The sequence below is a fragment of the Betta splendens genome, chromosome 8, assembly GCF_900634795.4.
Source record: "Betta splendens chromosome 8, fBetSpl5.4, whole genome shotgun sequence".
NCBI classification, from domain to species: domain Eukaryota; kingdom Metazoa; phylum Chordata; class Actinopteri; order Anabantiformes; family Osphronemidae; genus Betta; species Betta splendens.
In genome coordinates, this window is record NC_040888.2 from 13,270,819 (window position 1) to 13,284,436 (window position 13,618).

General features: G+C 43.0%; 1 protein-coding gene across 3 annotated transcripts in view; it reads left to right on the forward strand.

The window, feature by feature from the left end:
• Nucleotides 1-21: 21 nt before the first annotated feature.
• Nucleotides 22-13,618, forward strand: part of si:dkey-89b17.4 (zinc finger protein 646) — a 21,692-nt gene continuing 8,095 nt past the window's right edge. Inside the window, exons 1-4 of one of the 3 annotated variants that reach the window (XM_029159451.3) lie at nt 22-150; nt 5,794-8,537; nt 8,879-9,961; nt 11,114-11,976. In XM_029159451.3, the coding sequence (XP_029015284.1) occupies nt 6,007-8,537; nt 8,879-9,961; nt 11,114-11,976 (4,477 nt within the window). In that variant the 5' untranslated portion in view covers nt 22-150; nt 5,794-6,006. Of the gene's footprint in view, nt 151-282; nt 471-522; nt 2,348-5,793; nt 8,538-8,878; nt 9,962-11,113; nt 11,977-13,618 lie in introns of those variants that run through there. The other 2 variants (XM_029159448.3, XM_029159450.3) reach the window with 2 other exon arrangements.

Consider the following 13,618-nt stretch of genomic DNA (forward strand, 5'->3'; position numbering starts at 1 on the left):
TGCCATATACCCACGATCATCCAGCTCAGTGTGGCTCGGCTCGGTTATTCCCAGCGGCTGACAGGCCGAGCCGCAAGAAGTCCAACCATATCTCCTAAATCTCCGTTGAAATGAACACAGCTGGAACAAATGGGCGCTGGGGGTTATAAAGTAAGAAAGGTGGGCTGCCGGGGGAGCCACAAACTTCTGTTGGGAGAAAAAATGCATGTGTTTGAGGCTGGTAAAATTTTATTCTGCGCATGATGACGCGTAAAAGTGTGCGCTCCGGCTCCGCGCGGTTAGCAGCGGCAGCGGCAGGAAGTATGCTGTGGAAGCGGCGTTAGAGGAGGGGGGAGCAACCAAGAACCCAAACTCGCTGGTTAAATAGGATGAGAAAAAAACAATAACCATGCTTAATCCGTGAAAGTTGCACATTTAGTATCTTCGTGCCGTGCTTCGTTCACCCTGCGGGCGCAGAGGCCAATTGAGGGGTGAGTGTGGAGCGTAAACGAATAAAAAACTGGGTTTTCCATCAGCGGGGGCCGCGACGTGTTTGTCGAGATCTTTGTGTAGCTTCGGGCTAGCTTCGGGTTGCTAGGGCTAGCTGCCTTGCGAGCTCCTGCAGCGGCAGCTATTTTAATTTAGAGTAGCATTTATTTTTTAGATAAAACTAAGACTCTGTGTGTGTTTGTGCGACACAGCTCTGTCTTTCGGTTTCTTTGGCGGTTGCTTATCATTTTGAACTTCCGTTTTACCCTTTAATCTCATTGCAGGGGGCTGCTAACTAGCCAGTTGCTAGTGCTAACGCTAGCTCGGCCGTGTATTTCTCTCTGCTTGTTTGTAACTATGTGGTGTAACATGTATTTTTAACTAAACGCTATGTTCGTCCGGGCTACTCGTTTGGTTGTTTCCCACCGTGCCGTTGCTACTGGAACTTTGTTCACCGTGCTGTTTGGAGCCGGGGTGCCAGCGGTTTGTGTTTGTGGGGCTGAAAACGCCAGGCTAGCCCGTTAGCATGGGGAAAATGGCTCGCTGTTCGAAAGCCATTTTCCGATGGAAACGGGGTCTCAGTGAAAGTGGGCTGATGGCTGTAGGTGTTGTCCCCGCTCTGTTAAAACACCGTGTCGGGATGGCATTTTCAAAACGAAAGGGGGTTTTACTGATAGCTACTTTGTGTTCTTCTCGTCGGTTGGCGAGGATCGGGTGTCACTCCCCCGATTCAGCTGGGGAGTCTGCTGAAGGAAATGTCGGCCGTGTGTCGGGTTGGAGATACCCCGCTTTGTCCTGATAAATTCACGCTGGGGCTAAACCCGACCGAGAAAAGGCGGACCAAGGTCAGCGAGCCCCGCTGCAGCTGTGAAGCCCTAATCGGAGTGACAAAAACGCGATTGTTGCAAGTAATGATTAGTTTTGTGAGATTGAGTTTATTGAAGAGTATAAACAGCTGCGGTGGGAACGGTTGAGGCCAGGCGTTTTTTTATCCCGGATAAAAACAGAGCCGCGTTATTCCCGCTGTGATGAGAAACTATTTGAATCTAGATGACTTAAATAGCTCCGAGAACACAAACGAGTTTTCTCGTTAAATAATGTGTAGTTTAACGAGCCAGATGGGTTTTTTTTTCAAGCAGGGACTCCTTTTGTTTACATTATGTGGGCTCGAAGCTTAGAGTTAGACAAATGAGTTTACCGGAAAAGTGAAAGGATTGTGACTGGTCGCTGTGCCGAGATTGAGACGTGCTGAATTAGAGCAAGATTATAGTGGATATTTCTTTGTGTACTTAAAGTAAACTATACATTTCTACGAGAAAAATGTGCAGTAACAACAACAAAAAACTGTAATAAGGCAATATATATCGTCTAGTAGTAAGAGAAAAATATGGCAGCAAAAAGGATTGTCTTTATTGCTAATCCATGTTTTTTTTTATTATCATTCTTTGTTTTGAAAAAGTTCAGAAAACTGAATACTGATCATATGCAGAAAAATATAATGATTTAGTTAAAGATTCTGCATGTCACTGTGATATTATAAGTATGGAAAGTGTGTTATACCTGTTTGATTGATTAAAAAAACAAACCATTAAATGAGTTAAAATAATCTGATATTTAATTTCAAGTGTGAGATTCCAAGTAGTGGTCTTGTTTGATGCTTATTAGTATTGCTTTGAACACTTCACTGCTTCTTTGGGATTGGCTGTTTCTTCTGGTTGTGCCTCACACCAAACATCTGTCTCAACTCAACACTGCCTCCCTATTAACTCTGGCCCCTTCTCTATGCTGCTTTGTTAAACTCTGCTGAGTCTGAGCAGGAGCTCTGTGGTCCTGTTCTCCTTCCTTCTCTGAGCTGCTTTTACATATAGATGAGTAAATGGTAAATATTTTTTAAATTTTGTTTAAATTTATATATCTATATTTAGAAAAAAATATAAGCATCCGTAATCCAATAGCACCAGTGATTGGCACAGCTTTACCTACACACTTGCAAGCCCTTGGCTGTCCTTGGCTGCTGGTCGTTCTGCTCGACTGGAGCCTTAATGTTTCAGCATTGGTGTCATGGGCTGCACCTAAAGCATATGTAGCCTCTTAAATATTGGTGGATTCTTAAACTGCACTCTCATGTACTTCTATTCACACTTTATTAAAGTGTGCCTTCATGGTTTGGTGTTGTGGGACTGTGAACCTGTAATCTGCACAATCCTGTGAGTTGTTGAATGTCAATTTGAATGTTTTCGTATTGGGTATAAACCAATAAAATAAACTAAACATTCAAGTTGATTCAAGATATTTAATATATATTTTATAATTATTATTAAAAAAATTAAATAATAAAATAATATATATTTTTTTTACATTACATCATGTTATTACTAACAAAATATAAATAAATTCAAATTTTTCAACACACACAAGTCTGTGATGCATATATTTTTAGGATGTATAAGCAGTGTATTGTGATAACTAAAGCCAATATTCAAATGTTTTATTTTTGCTACAAAAACTCCATATTGATATCATTCCGCCCATGTGTTGTTGCTTAACATACAGCTTCAGTGAAAAATTTTCTTAACTGATATGTTTTCCACTGTGAACCAAGTAAGTTTAAAGCATGTTGCTTGTTTAAAACAATTCACGGTTTAACTACACAACACGATACTGTATGATTCTCGTCTCTCGAAAGTTGAGAGTGAGATGAGCATGGTCAGATGAGCATTGTATCTGATAATGTAGTTCAGTTTTGTAAAGGTTTGTATAGACCAATGTGACGTTCATGTAGAATTGGGCATTTTGATGCTCTGGGTTAGTTGCTGTCTTCGGCCACTTGTTAACCCTGGAAAAGTTGATAAATCATGAACTAACCAGGCAAACTGATTCAACATTTAAATTCACAACCACTGAACTGAGGTGAAAGCAGATGTCTGAATAGATAAACTCAAATTGTATGTAGGATGCTTTACCTGCAGGCTTAAAGCATTTGTGAATAGTAAAGCAAATGGTTTTTTTCACATTGTTGTGGATGAACAAAGGTTTTAATACATCTTAAAATGATTTTCTTAGGTTTTGTCCTGACAGGTATGAAAAATCAATCAAGTTCATTATAATCAGGTCTTTGTTTTCCTTTCCCTCTTTCTCGTGTCTCCCCACCCCTAAAACGTAGCTCTCTTAATGATGAGCCTTCAGGTCTTTATTTTCCTCATACCTCCAAAGTTGAACATTCTTATTGTCTCCATCTTTTTTTGTATTTATTGTTAACATACACAAGGAAAACAAATGCTATTGAACTTTGAACTGCCAAGGTCAAACATTAAGTCCACTAAAATAGTAATCTACAAAACTGAAAAACTGAGGAACGTTTCGAGTAATAATCAAAGTACATTGAGTGACAACCCAAAGATTTGTTTGTGTGCAGTTTAGGTGTTGCCATTCATCTTTTGCTATTCAGGGAAGTGTCTGGTTAACCTGTACCTATGATCTCAGGTCTGACTGCTGTCAGGTCCTGTTTATATTACAGGAAGTGCTTAAATATGATTTCAGGTGGTTTTTGAATAAGGCTGCAGTAAAAGTGTTCATGTGAGAAAGCAGATTAACATGGCTGCCTGGTGAGTTTCACAGATCACACCATAGCCTGTTAAACCTTTCACAGGCATTGACTTACTTTAATCACTCTGGTTCTTAAGGACCTATTGAGCTCTTTACTGACTGGTTAATGAAGGGTGACTATGTCTTGTGGATGATCGCCTGTGCTCCACTTGCACTACAGTCACTTACCCCCTTTTGTATTTCTATTGACTTGATGCAGCACTGCTTCATATTACAAAGTGATATATTAAGTATATCAAGCATTAAAGTGTTAAATCCTCAGTTTAATTTGTTAAGTGTTTTATTCTGTCTAGTAAGATAAATTCCATTCATTAAAGATACATTACATGACTTATAATTAAGTTTTAATAACAGTAAAAAGTTTTGATGTTCTTTTAAAGGCTTCTGTGAGTCACACTGAATAAACTGGCTTGCAGAAATGCAGAAATCTGCTTTTAAATGATTTTAGTGATTAGCACTATTCTATCTAACCAGAAGCTGCTGGAATTGCTTTAAATCACAAATGTAATGATTAATGTTATTTGAATATGTGTAACAATGTGTGCTCAGAAAGAAATCTTGAGATTATATCTATGGGAAATACGTTCTAAAACATAATTTGAGCACTAAATACAGTTTAGATTTTTCTTTCTTCATGTTATGATATAAAACATGAGCATGTGAGTTACAACCTAAATACCTTTCCACAATTGTTTATAGGAAACAAATGGGTTTCATAGCATTTAGGAAGGAAATGCTGCACTACTGCCACCATCTGTTTAGTCTATATGTCTCAGTTTTGGCCTTCCCTATTATTCAGCATGTTCATAGTTACACAAATGCTGTTTTTTCTGATGGATGGGAGATCAAAATTAAGGAATTAACGAATGAGTCAGTTACTTGCATAATCTAAAGTTACAATCACTGTAAATTAACATTCTCCTGATAGTCTCCAATATTCTGCGTGATTTCCCGTGCCGACAGGTGCAATGTCACATGATACAAGGAACAAACAGTCGAGTGTAAATATTAGATTAGCCTCAGTTAACTGCAGTCAGATACTCGCAGCTGGTTCTTTCTTCTTCACACTTTTATTAATTAATGCAAGAGATGCTAAATCTCTCAATTTTAATGTTGAATTGTAGGAAAACATTTTACCAGCTCTAATGAGCATGTGGCAAAAGAAAAAAAGCCTTACATTTAACCAGGAGCTAATGGCTCCAAATATAAACACAGAATTTAATTGAAAATATTTGTCTTGGTCACTATAGTCTGTGATTACAAAATGCCGTAAAAAAGGTTCTCAAGAGGGTACGTTTTTGTTTCAATTGAATAATAATCAATTTAATTAACCCATATTGGCGATATTATTGAAATTATTGGCAGATATTGTATATTTATACTTACCCTTGTTGCTGTAATGTTTGTCTGATGAATGTAGGACAGGGGTGCCAAATCCTGGTCCTCAAGTGCTGATGTCCTGCTGGTTTTCCAACTCTCCCTGCCCCGCTAATACTGACTACTTCAGGTGTGTTCAGTCAATCAGCAGCTAACTGACACACCTCTTCAAGGTAATCAGCAGAACAATAGCTCTTGAGGACCAGGATTAGGTACCCCTGATGTAGGATCATGTGGGATGTTCTAATAAAAATAGTCCTTTTTTTATGAGTCTGGTATTTTATATTGGGAAAGTAATGTTGCACTTTTTAAACCAAACTTTTTTTCCTTTTGTCTCCACAGATACCTCATTGGCTGGTGTGACCCCCGCAGGCCCACCGCCTCCCAAGGTGGGCCTCAACCGGCTCAAACTGAACTGATGGGTCTAAGGGAGAAAATGGCCTTCACAGAAGACTGAAGAGCTAAGCCCTCCTCATTCCTTCCCACTTCCCTTACATCACTGTTCATTGCTGTTGTGAACTGTGATTCCCTCCTACCCGTTTGCTTTAGAGTACTATGGCAATGCATGATATGAGTCGTGCCAAGGGTTTCCCCTGTAAAGAGTGTGATATGGTTTGCCCGAGTACTCCAAGTCTTCTAGAGCATATGAAAGCACATTATCAACAAGAAGAGACAGGACGTTTTGAATGTGAACAGTGTGGCCGAATTTACAAGCACGCAGCTAGCCTAGCTAATCACAAAAAATCACACGAAGTGGGTTCATTTCAGTGCCCTGTTTGTACCCGTACCCTTCCTAACGCAGTAGCTTTAAAGAACCACCTACGGATCCATACATTATCCCCCAGTAGTGCACATACTGAAGAAGAAAGTGAAGAAGTATCTGAAGAAGCAGGCCACGACGAGAGAGACTACGGTCTCGCCCAGGACCTCTCAGACGGGTTTGGGCGGTCCCACTTGAATAACAGTGGTATGGGACATAGTGTCTTACAAAGCCACGAGACTGACGACCACGAAAAAAAAGGCTCACCTGAATCTGACAGTGCTTGGGACAGACCATTTAAGTGTGATCAGTGTGACAGAACATACCGGCACCACGGTAGCCTGGTAAACCACAAGAAGTGTCACCAACAAGGAACTTTTAAGTGTGCTGTGTGTTTCAAACAATTTAGCAATCTGGCTGCTCTAAACAGTCACGAAAGAACTCACTCGAAGTTCAAGCCTCCCGGAGCATCCATGGTGAGCAGCAGCAGCGGCACCCAGCCATCCCAGAGTGATAATACAGCCTCTTGTTTCTGCCACCTGTGCCAGTTAGCTCTCCCAAATAAGGCAGACTTTCAAGAACATATATTGCTGCACAACACCGCTTCACCCTCTCTTGGTCTCCCACGCAGTTTCCCAGGCATCATGGCTCACAATTTAAGTGCAGTGCGATCTCCAGCATACACCCCGGCTTTGGGAGACCCCCTGCCCTTGCCTCCTCTGCCAAATGAGAAAAGAGGTCCCTATGATCCTATAATGGGCCCTCCAGTCAACAATCCTATCTATACCTGTGCATACTGTGGTGCAGGACATCCAGACCTGGAGACTTTGAAAGTTCACTATTTAACCCATGATCCTCATCCTGCTGCCCATGGCCAGGACAGTTCCATCCTCAACTCAGACGCATTAAGTTCTGGATCACAGGGATCTGTGTCTTCTCCCTCTGGAGGCCGTGTGCCCCAGGCCAGTTCTCCAGATGATGGGGAGAGACGTTTTAAATGTGGAGAATGTGGAAAAAGTTACAGGCATGCAGGGAGCCTAGTTAACCACAAACGCTGCCATCAGACAGGCCAATACCAGTGCACCATTTGCTGTAAGCAGTATCCTCATCTGGCAGCACTACACAGCCACCTACGAAGCCACAAGGGCCGTTCTTCTAACCAGCCCATCAGTAATGATAGCAATGACTGGCTATCTTCAGAGCCACTAACGCTGGACTCTCAACAGAGTTATGTTCAGGAAGGCAGTGGTGCCACCACTCCAATCTCACTGCCTGGAAATCTTGGTGATGCAGCCCACTTTGTACAAGATGGTGGCCACAGCAGTGGGTTGGACTCTCTTGAGTTCCATGATCGTTTTGATGGCAGCTCACTTTCTCAAAGCAACTCTGCTCACCGCCAGGCTGACAGACATGTATGCGCCGATTGTGGTGAGATGTATGCAGATGTATCTGGCATCAAGTCACACATGTGCCCCCGTCGTGGCCAGCAGCAGCAGTCTCAACAACAGCAGGGCAACATATCCAATGGCTTTATGGGAAACATGAACTATCACAGTTCTAGTGGTACCTCTTTGCCTACTGGAAGCTCCAGCAGCATGAAACAAAGTAGCAGCCAACGAGCTTACTCTCAAACTGGAGGCAAGCGAATGGGAAGCAATGACAAAGATGATGAGGATGATGGAGAGGTATATCAGTGCTCAGTGTGTGGTAACCACTATGCCAGCCTTAGAGCTCTCAGGAGCCACCTGCGCAGTCATGCCAATAACCCTACAGGACCAGGACCTTCCAACTTGGAGCAAGATTGGAGGATGATCTGCTCCACCTGTGGCCAGAGCTTTTCCAGAAAGCAAGATCTTTTAAATCACCAGTTAGTCCATGGCCCCCAAAGACCAGATGGCCAGCAACAGAGTATTGGAGGAAATTCCACTAATGGTAATGACAAGATGGATGGACGCAACCACATTTGCGTGGACTGCGGCATGTTTTTTGCCGACCGCCACCATCTGATAACACATCTGTGCCCTGGTAAGAATCGGGCCACCTCACTGAACAAGCAGGGCCTGAACGGAGCCAAAGGGATGTCTGGTGGAGAGGGTGTAGGTGGCGTTGCCGGAGGAAGCAGTGATAGACATAGGCCAATGCTTGACCAAAGTGACAAACCACATAAGTGTGATCAGTGTGGACGAGGATACAGACACCCATGCTCACTCCTTAACCATAAGAAGTCTCATAAGACTGGTGTTTTCCGCTGCTTGGTGTGCCAGAAACGCTACTACAATCTACTGGCTCTCAAGAATCATCAGAGAACCCATTTTGATCTCAAGAGGTGTGTTGTCAACAGTGGCTATTATTGACTTTATGTGCATGTAATGTTGTACAGTTTACTACATTTAAAGAAAATGTTCAATATGAAATTCAGTTTGTTTCAATAAAGAATTGGAATTAGATTAGTTTCTCAAGTTGTGGATGTCTGAGAAACGAGCATGAATTAGCAAACCAATTAATTTAGTGTAAGTATTGGCAGTTAAAAGAAAAGGAACTAACACTGGACATTTATGATTCTGGTCTAAAATAACCAACCAAAGTTAATGTTTATTACCATTGCTTGGTAGATATTCTTATACTCACAGACATTCTGTTGTTTTCTTCATTTGTCTCATGTTACAGGCACAAATGTGAAGAATGTGGGAAGGCCTTTAAGATTCAAAAACAGCTGATAAACCACCTCCGTCTCCACGAGGAGCATCGGGCCAAAGGTCTTGTTAGGCAGCCTGGCCCATCTCAGATTCATACTATGAGAGGAGAGTCATCAAAGGGGCAGGTAATGGGAGTTAAGTACAGCCATCAAGGATTCAAAAAGCCGTATTCTTCTGCCGGAACTTCAAGGCCCCAGAAATTTGATCCAGCTGAAAGTGGAAGGCGGCCTTTTGCTTGTGAGGAATGTGGAAAGACGTACCGTCATGCAGGAAGCTTGGCCAATCATAAAAACCTTCACAAAATTGGAGAGTACCACTGTAATGTGTGTAATTCAACATACCCCAACAGGTTGGCAATGAAAAACCACTTACGTCTTCATTTTGCCCAGAAAAAGCACAATTGTCAAGACTGTGGCAAGGGCTTCCGAACCCAAAGGCAGCTAGCGACCCACACAACAGCTGGACTGTGTAAAGGCCCACAGGGTCCTGGAGCCCAGATGGATTTTGAGTGTGACGGCTGCTGTGAAGGCTTTGCTACTGCAGATGAGCTTGCAGCCCACGACTGCCCTGCCCAGCATCTGCCTTCATCCTCCACCACCACCACTTCCACCAACATCAGTATTGAGAGAAGCTCTGTAGACCTGGACTCTGATGAGAGACCATATGCTTGTGACTTGTGCAGTTGTACGTACAAACATGCAAGCTCTTTGCTAAACCACAAGCACACTCACAAAACTGGCAACTTTCGATGTAACTTCTGTGATAAGCCCTACACCAACTACATGGCGCTACGCAACCACATGCGCATCCATACCCAGCGGAAGAAGCACATTTGCCACACGTGTGGAAAAGCTTTCCGACTGGCCAGATTCCTTCGAAACCACCAGAAGGTCCACGAAGAGGGTGCAACGCCCTTTGGCTGCCCTACATGTGGAAAGAGTTTCCAAGGAAGATCTGGTCTGGCCAGGCATCGCTGCGGGGACAACCAGGTAGGCATGGAAGTCAGGAGGAAGGCCACTGCACCCACTGGAGAGGGCGAAGAGTGTCGGTACACGTGAGTTCTTGTCAGTTTGTGATTCTTCGAAGTTGGAAAAAAGAAAAACAGTAGTGAAGATAAATTTAGGTCTCTACATGTCTATTCCAGGTATATGATCTCCAATCCGGCTTCCTTGGGACCATACGCGTGCCGGAATTCGGATTTTTCTGAAGTTTGGACAAATTGAATTAGTGGAGAGACCAGATAAGTCAACCCCGTTTGCTTTCAGTTAGCATATGTCACACACTTTAGTTTACTTAGGCTGCCTATATTCAAACATGTTTAGTTTTACTGATTTCTTGCTTTGCTTTCTTATCAAAGTCATAGATTTTATAAAAAGCAGCATTATGTGTAAAATATTAGCAAACCTTATTTAAGTGTTATTGTTGTGTTTTTTTCCCTACCCTTACTCGTTTAAATATTTTTTGTAGTCTTTGATTGTCTTTGATCTGGTAGTCTCATGTGACTGGTCCGCTATTAGACTAGATACTCATGTAATGGCGCTCGTGCATTTTCTTGTCTTGGCAAACTGAAACCAGAGGGAAGATTAGGAAGTATTTGGAGCTAGCTGCACTGCACATGTCTAGAGTCCTTTATTGTGTTTTGGTAAAAGAATTCTCTTTTAGCGGAGCAGCTTTAGACAACTTCAGACATACATGGTAGAGGGTCCTTGCTTTGTTCATCAGCACTGCATTCAGAATTGAGAAATCGCTTTGGAAGAAAGCTGTGACAGGTGTTTGAAATTGTTTTTAGATGTGAAAGAAGCTGTTTGAAGCTTGTGTCCCTTTGTGCAGTGCAGGGAGCAGCAGATACCTCCAGGTTTCCTACATGAATCCCAGTTGTTTGTCTAGTTTCTCCCATGTCCCTTCCTCCCCCACCCAGAAGTCATCTGCCCTATGTCTAGAAATCATAACTTTAAATGGTACACCACTTTCAAGTAGTTTTCTTTAAAAGGTTAAAGCCGGATTTCAGATCATATACCTGTATGTAGAACATCTACATTAGTAGTTTAAAGTTTTGAGTTAAATAAATAAAAGTGGTAACCAATAAATTGGCTAGAACAGTGAAAACAAACTCATTATCTGCTGCTAATTTTCCTGTTTTTTTTTCCTTTCATCACTTCCATCCCGTTGTCTCTTCCCTCGTTTTTCTTTATTTGCCTTTGCACAGATGTGATCAGTGTGGCCGCTCCTACCGCCATGCCAGCTCCCTACTCAACCACAAAAACACCCACACTGTTGGCATCTACCACTGTGCAGTGTGCCTCAAAACCTACTCGAACCTGCTTGCCCTAAAGAATCACCGCCGCATCCACTCCGAGACACGGCGCCACCGTTGCCACGACTGTGGCAAGGCCTTTCGTGTTTCGTCTCAGCTCTACAACCATCGACGTGTCCACCAGAAGCAGCGGGAGCTGACGTGCCGGTCCTGTCAGAGAGCCTTTCCCACACAGGCCAGTTTCAGACTTCACATGGAAATCACTCATGGCCAGCCGCTTCAGTCCCGTCAGCCCAGATCCCAGCAGCCTCGACCAGGGGGCTCCCAGGAGCTAGGCTGGGGCTCAGGCCTAGACCTCACCTTGATGCAAGAGCAAGGACTTAACCCTGGCAGCATGGCTAGAGCTCGCAGCCACGGGGACAACCGTCAGGTCTTGAAATCACATGTCTGTGACCAATGTGGCCGTTCTTACCGCCATGCCAGCTCCCTGCTCAACCATAAAAACAGCCACAAAACTGGGACATACTTTTGCACCTCATGCCAGAAGGAGTTCCCTAACTTAATGTCCCTAAAGAACCATAGAAGAATTCACACTGAACCTAAGCGCTACCAGTGCCCGGACTGCGGAAAGTCCTTCCGTGTATCCACCCAACTCATCTGTCACCGTCGCATCCATACCAAGGAGAAACCGTTTTCCTGCCAGCATTGTGACAAGCGCTTCTCCTCCAAGTCCAACTTGAGGCACCACATGAAGGTGCATTGGAGCAGCTCAACGGCGCCCCCTCCCATGGCCATGGGTGCGCCCAACTTTCTGGGTATGCCCGGCGGCCCCTTCATATAAGCTATGGGATGGGGAGTTGTGGTAGATGGGGAGCAGGGAGTGGGTGGGATACCAGTCATATGCCAAGGTTCTTGGAGGTGCCAAAATGTAGCTTTTGCTCCTACTCAACCTCCTCATTTTTCATGTGTGGCTTTGGTGTAGTGCTAAACGCAAAATGGACGCTGTACTCAGAGGACTTAAAATGGAGGACATGCACATTTTCCCTGAGCTTTTCCAAGATGAATCTCAGAAGTTCCCACAAGGCTGCTGTTGTGGAACTGTCCAACGATTCTACACAGACTGAATGACTGGCAGACAAACATGGACTCTAGTTAAGACATGATGTAGATTGAATGAACTATATAGACTACACCTGCCTTACTCTCTACTGCATGTTGCCCTGTAAAGTGGAGATATCTTTGGAACACTGGTAATGAAGTCTGATGTCGGCCACTCACACTCCTGTAAAAACTGAGCTTTAATCAGACTGATTTTTAAAGATCAGCTCATATAGATGGATAAGTCCTGTTGTAGTGACTGAATGACAGACTGACTGTCAGAGCAGAGCTTCTTTTCAGTGTTCACATAAAGGCATGAGGAAGGCTGTTGCTTGCTTTTGAGCCGTCTTGTCAGTTTCAGTCCCTACATCTGATTTGTTCAGTGTTGTCTTTTTTTTTCTCGGCTCCCATCTCATTTCACTGTAGAGGGAATTTTGACTTTAGTTGTAGTTAATGATTTTAAACAATGTCCTGACAGAGTCAACCTAAAATAGGTCCAAATTGTTGTGACCAACATGTAGGTGCATTGGATGTACCAGTAAAGATGGCTTTAGCTGATTTTACCATTTTTTTTACCTCATTGGCTTGACAGAAGACAGCATTTAATGGCTGGCAGCTTTTACAGCTAAAGACAGGATGTGTGGGTCTGTGTGTAGATAAATGTGTTTGGGTGCACTGTTGCACAAAAAATGAGCTATTCACTTATTCATGTACCCTCTCTATAAGATCACTTCCTAACACCTCTCTTCCACATACAGATTCACTCTAAGAGCGTAGCTTGTGTACCCAGCACTGACTGTGCATTTGTTTTTTAATACTGTGATTATGCTGTTATTTTTTTACTCCATGACCCAGTTCATAAAAGTTCTTTTATAGGTGATTTTGAGCTATTTACCAGTATTGACTTCTCCACTGCACTTAGCTATGTGATAGAAAATACAGATACTTCAATATTGACAACAAAACCAGGTAAACTTTTCCTCAAAACAATTCGGTAATGAAACAGTTGTTGAAAAATCAGGTCATACTCGCTAATGTCTTCACCCTTGTGTGTTCCACTTTTCAGCTGCTAAACTCACATCAGGCTACCTGTAGTGAATTGCTGTGAACTCTGAACCAGAAGGCTGATTGATGATCAGCTGTACCTTAGTCATTGCTCAGTCAGAGAACATTTGTATGAATTTAAAACTCCTCTGTGTTGTCACAAGTATTCCAGCTTCAGTGACACCCATTAAGTGCTCAAGTCTGTATATGCGAACGAGTGGTGAACTGAGTGGTTTATAGTTCTCCCCACTCATTGCCTCGTGTCCAGCCCAGATCGTTTTTTTCTCAGACTTGTTACTGTACGATTGAGTAACC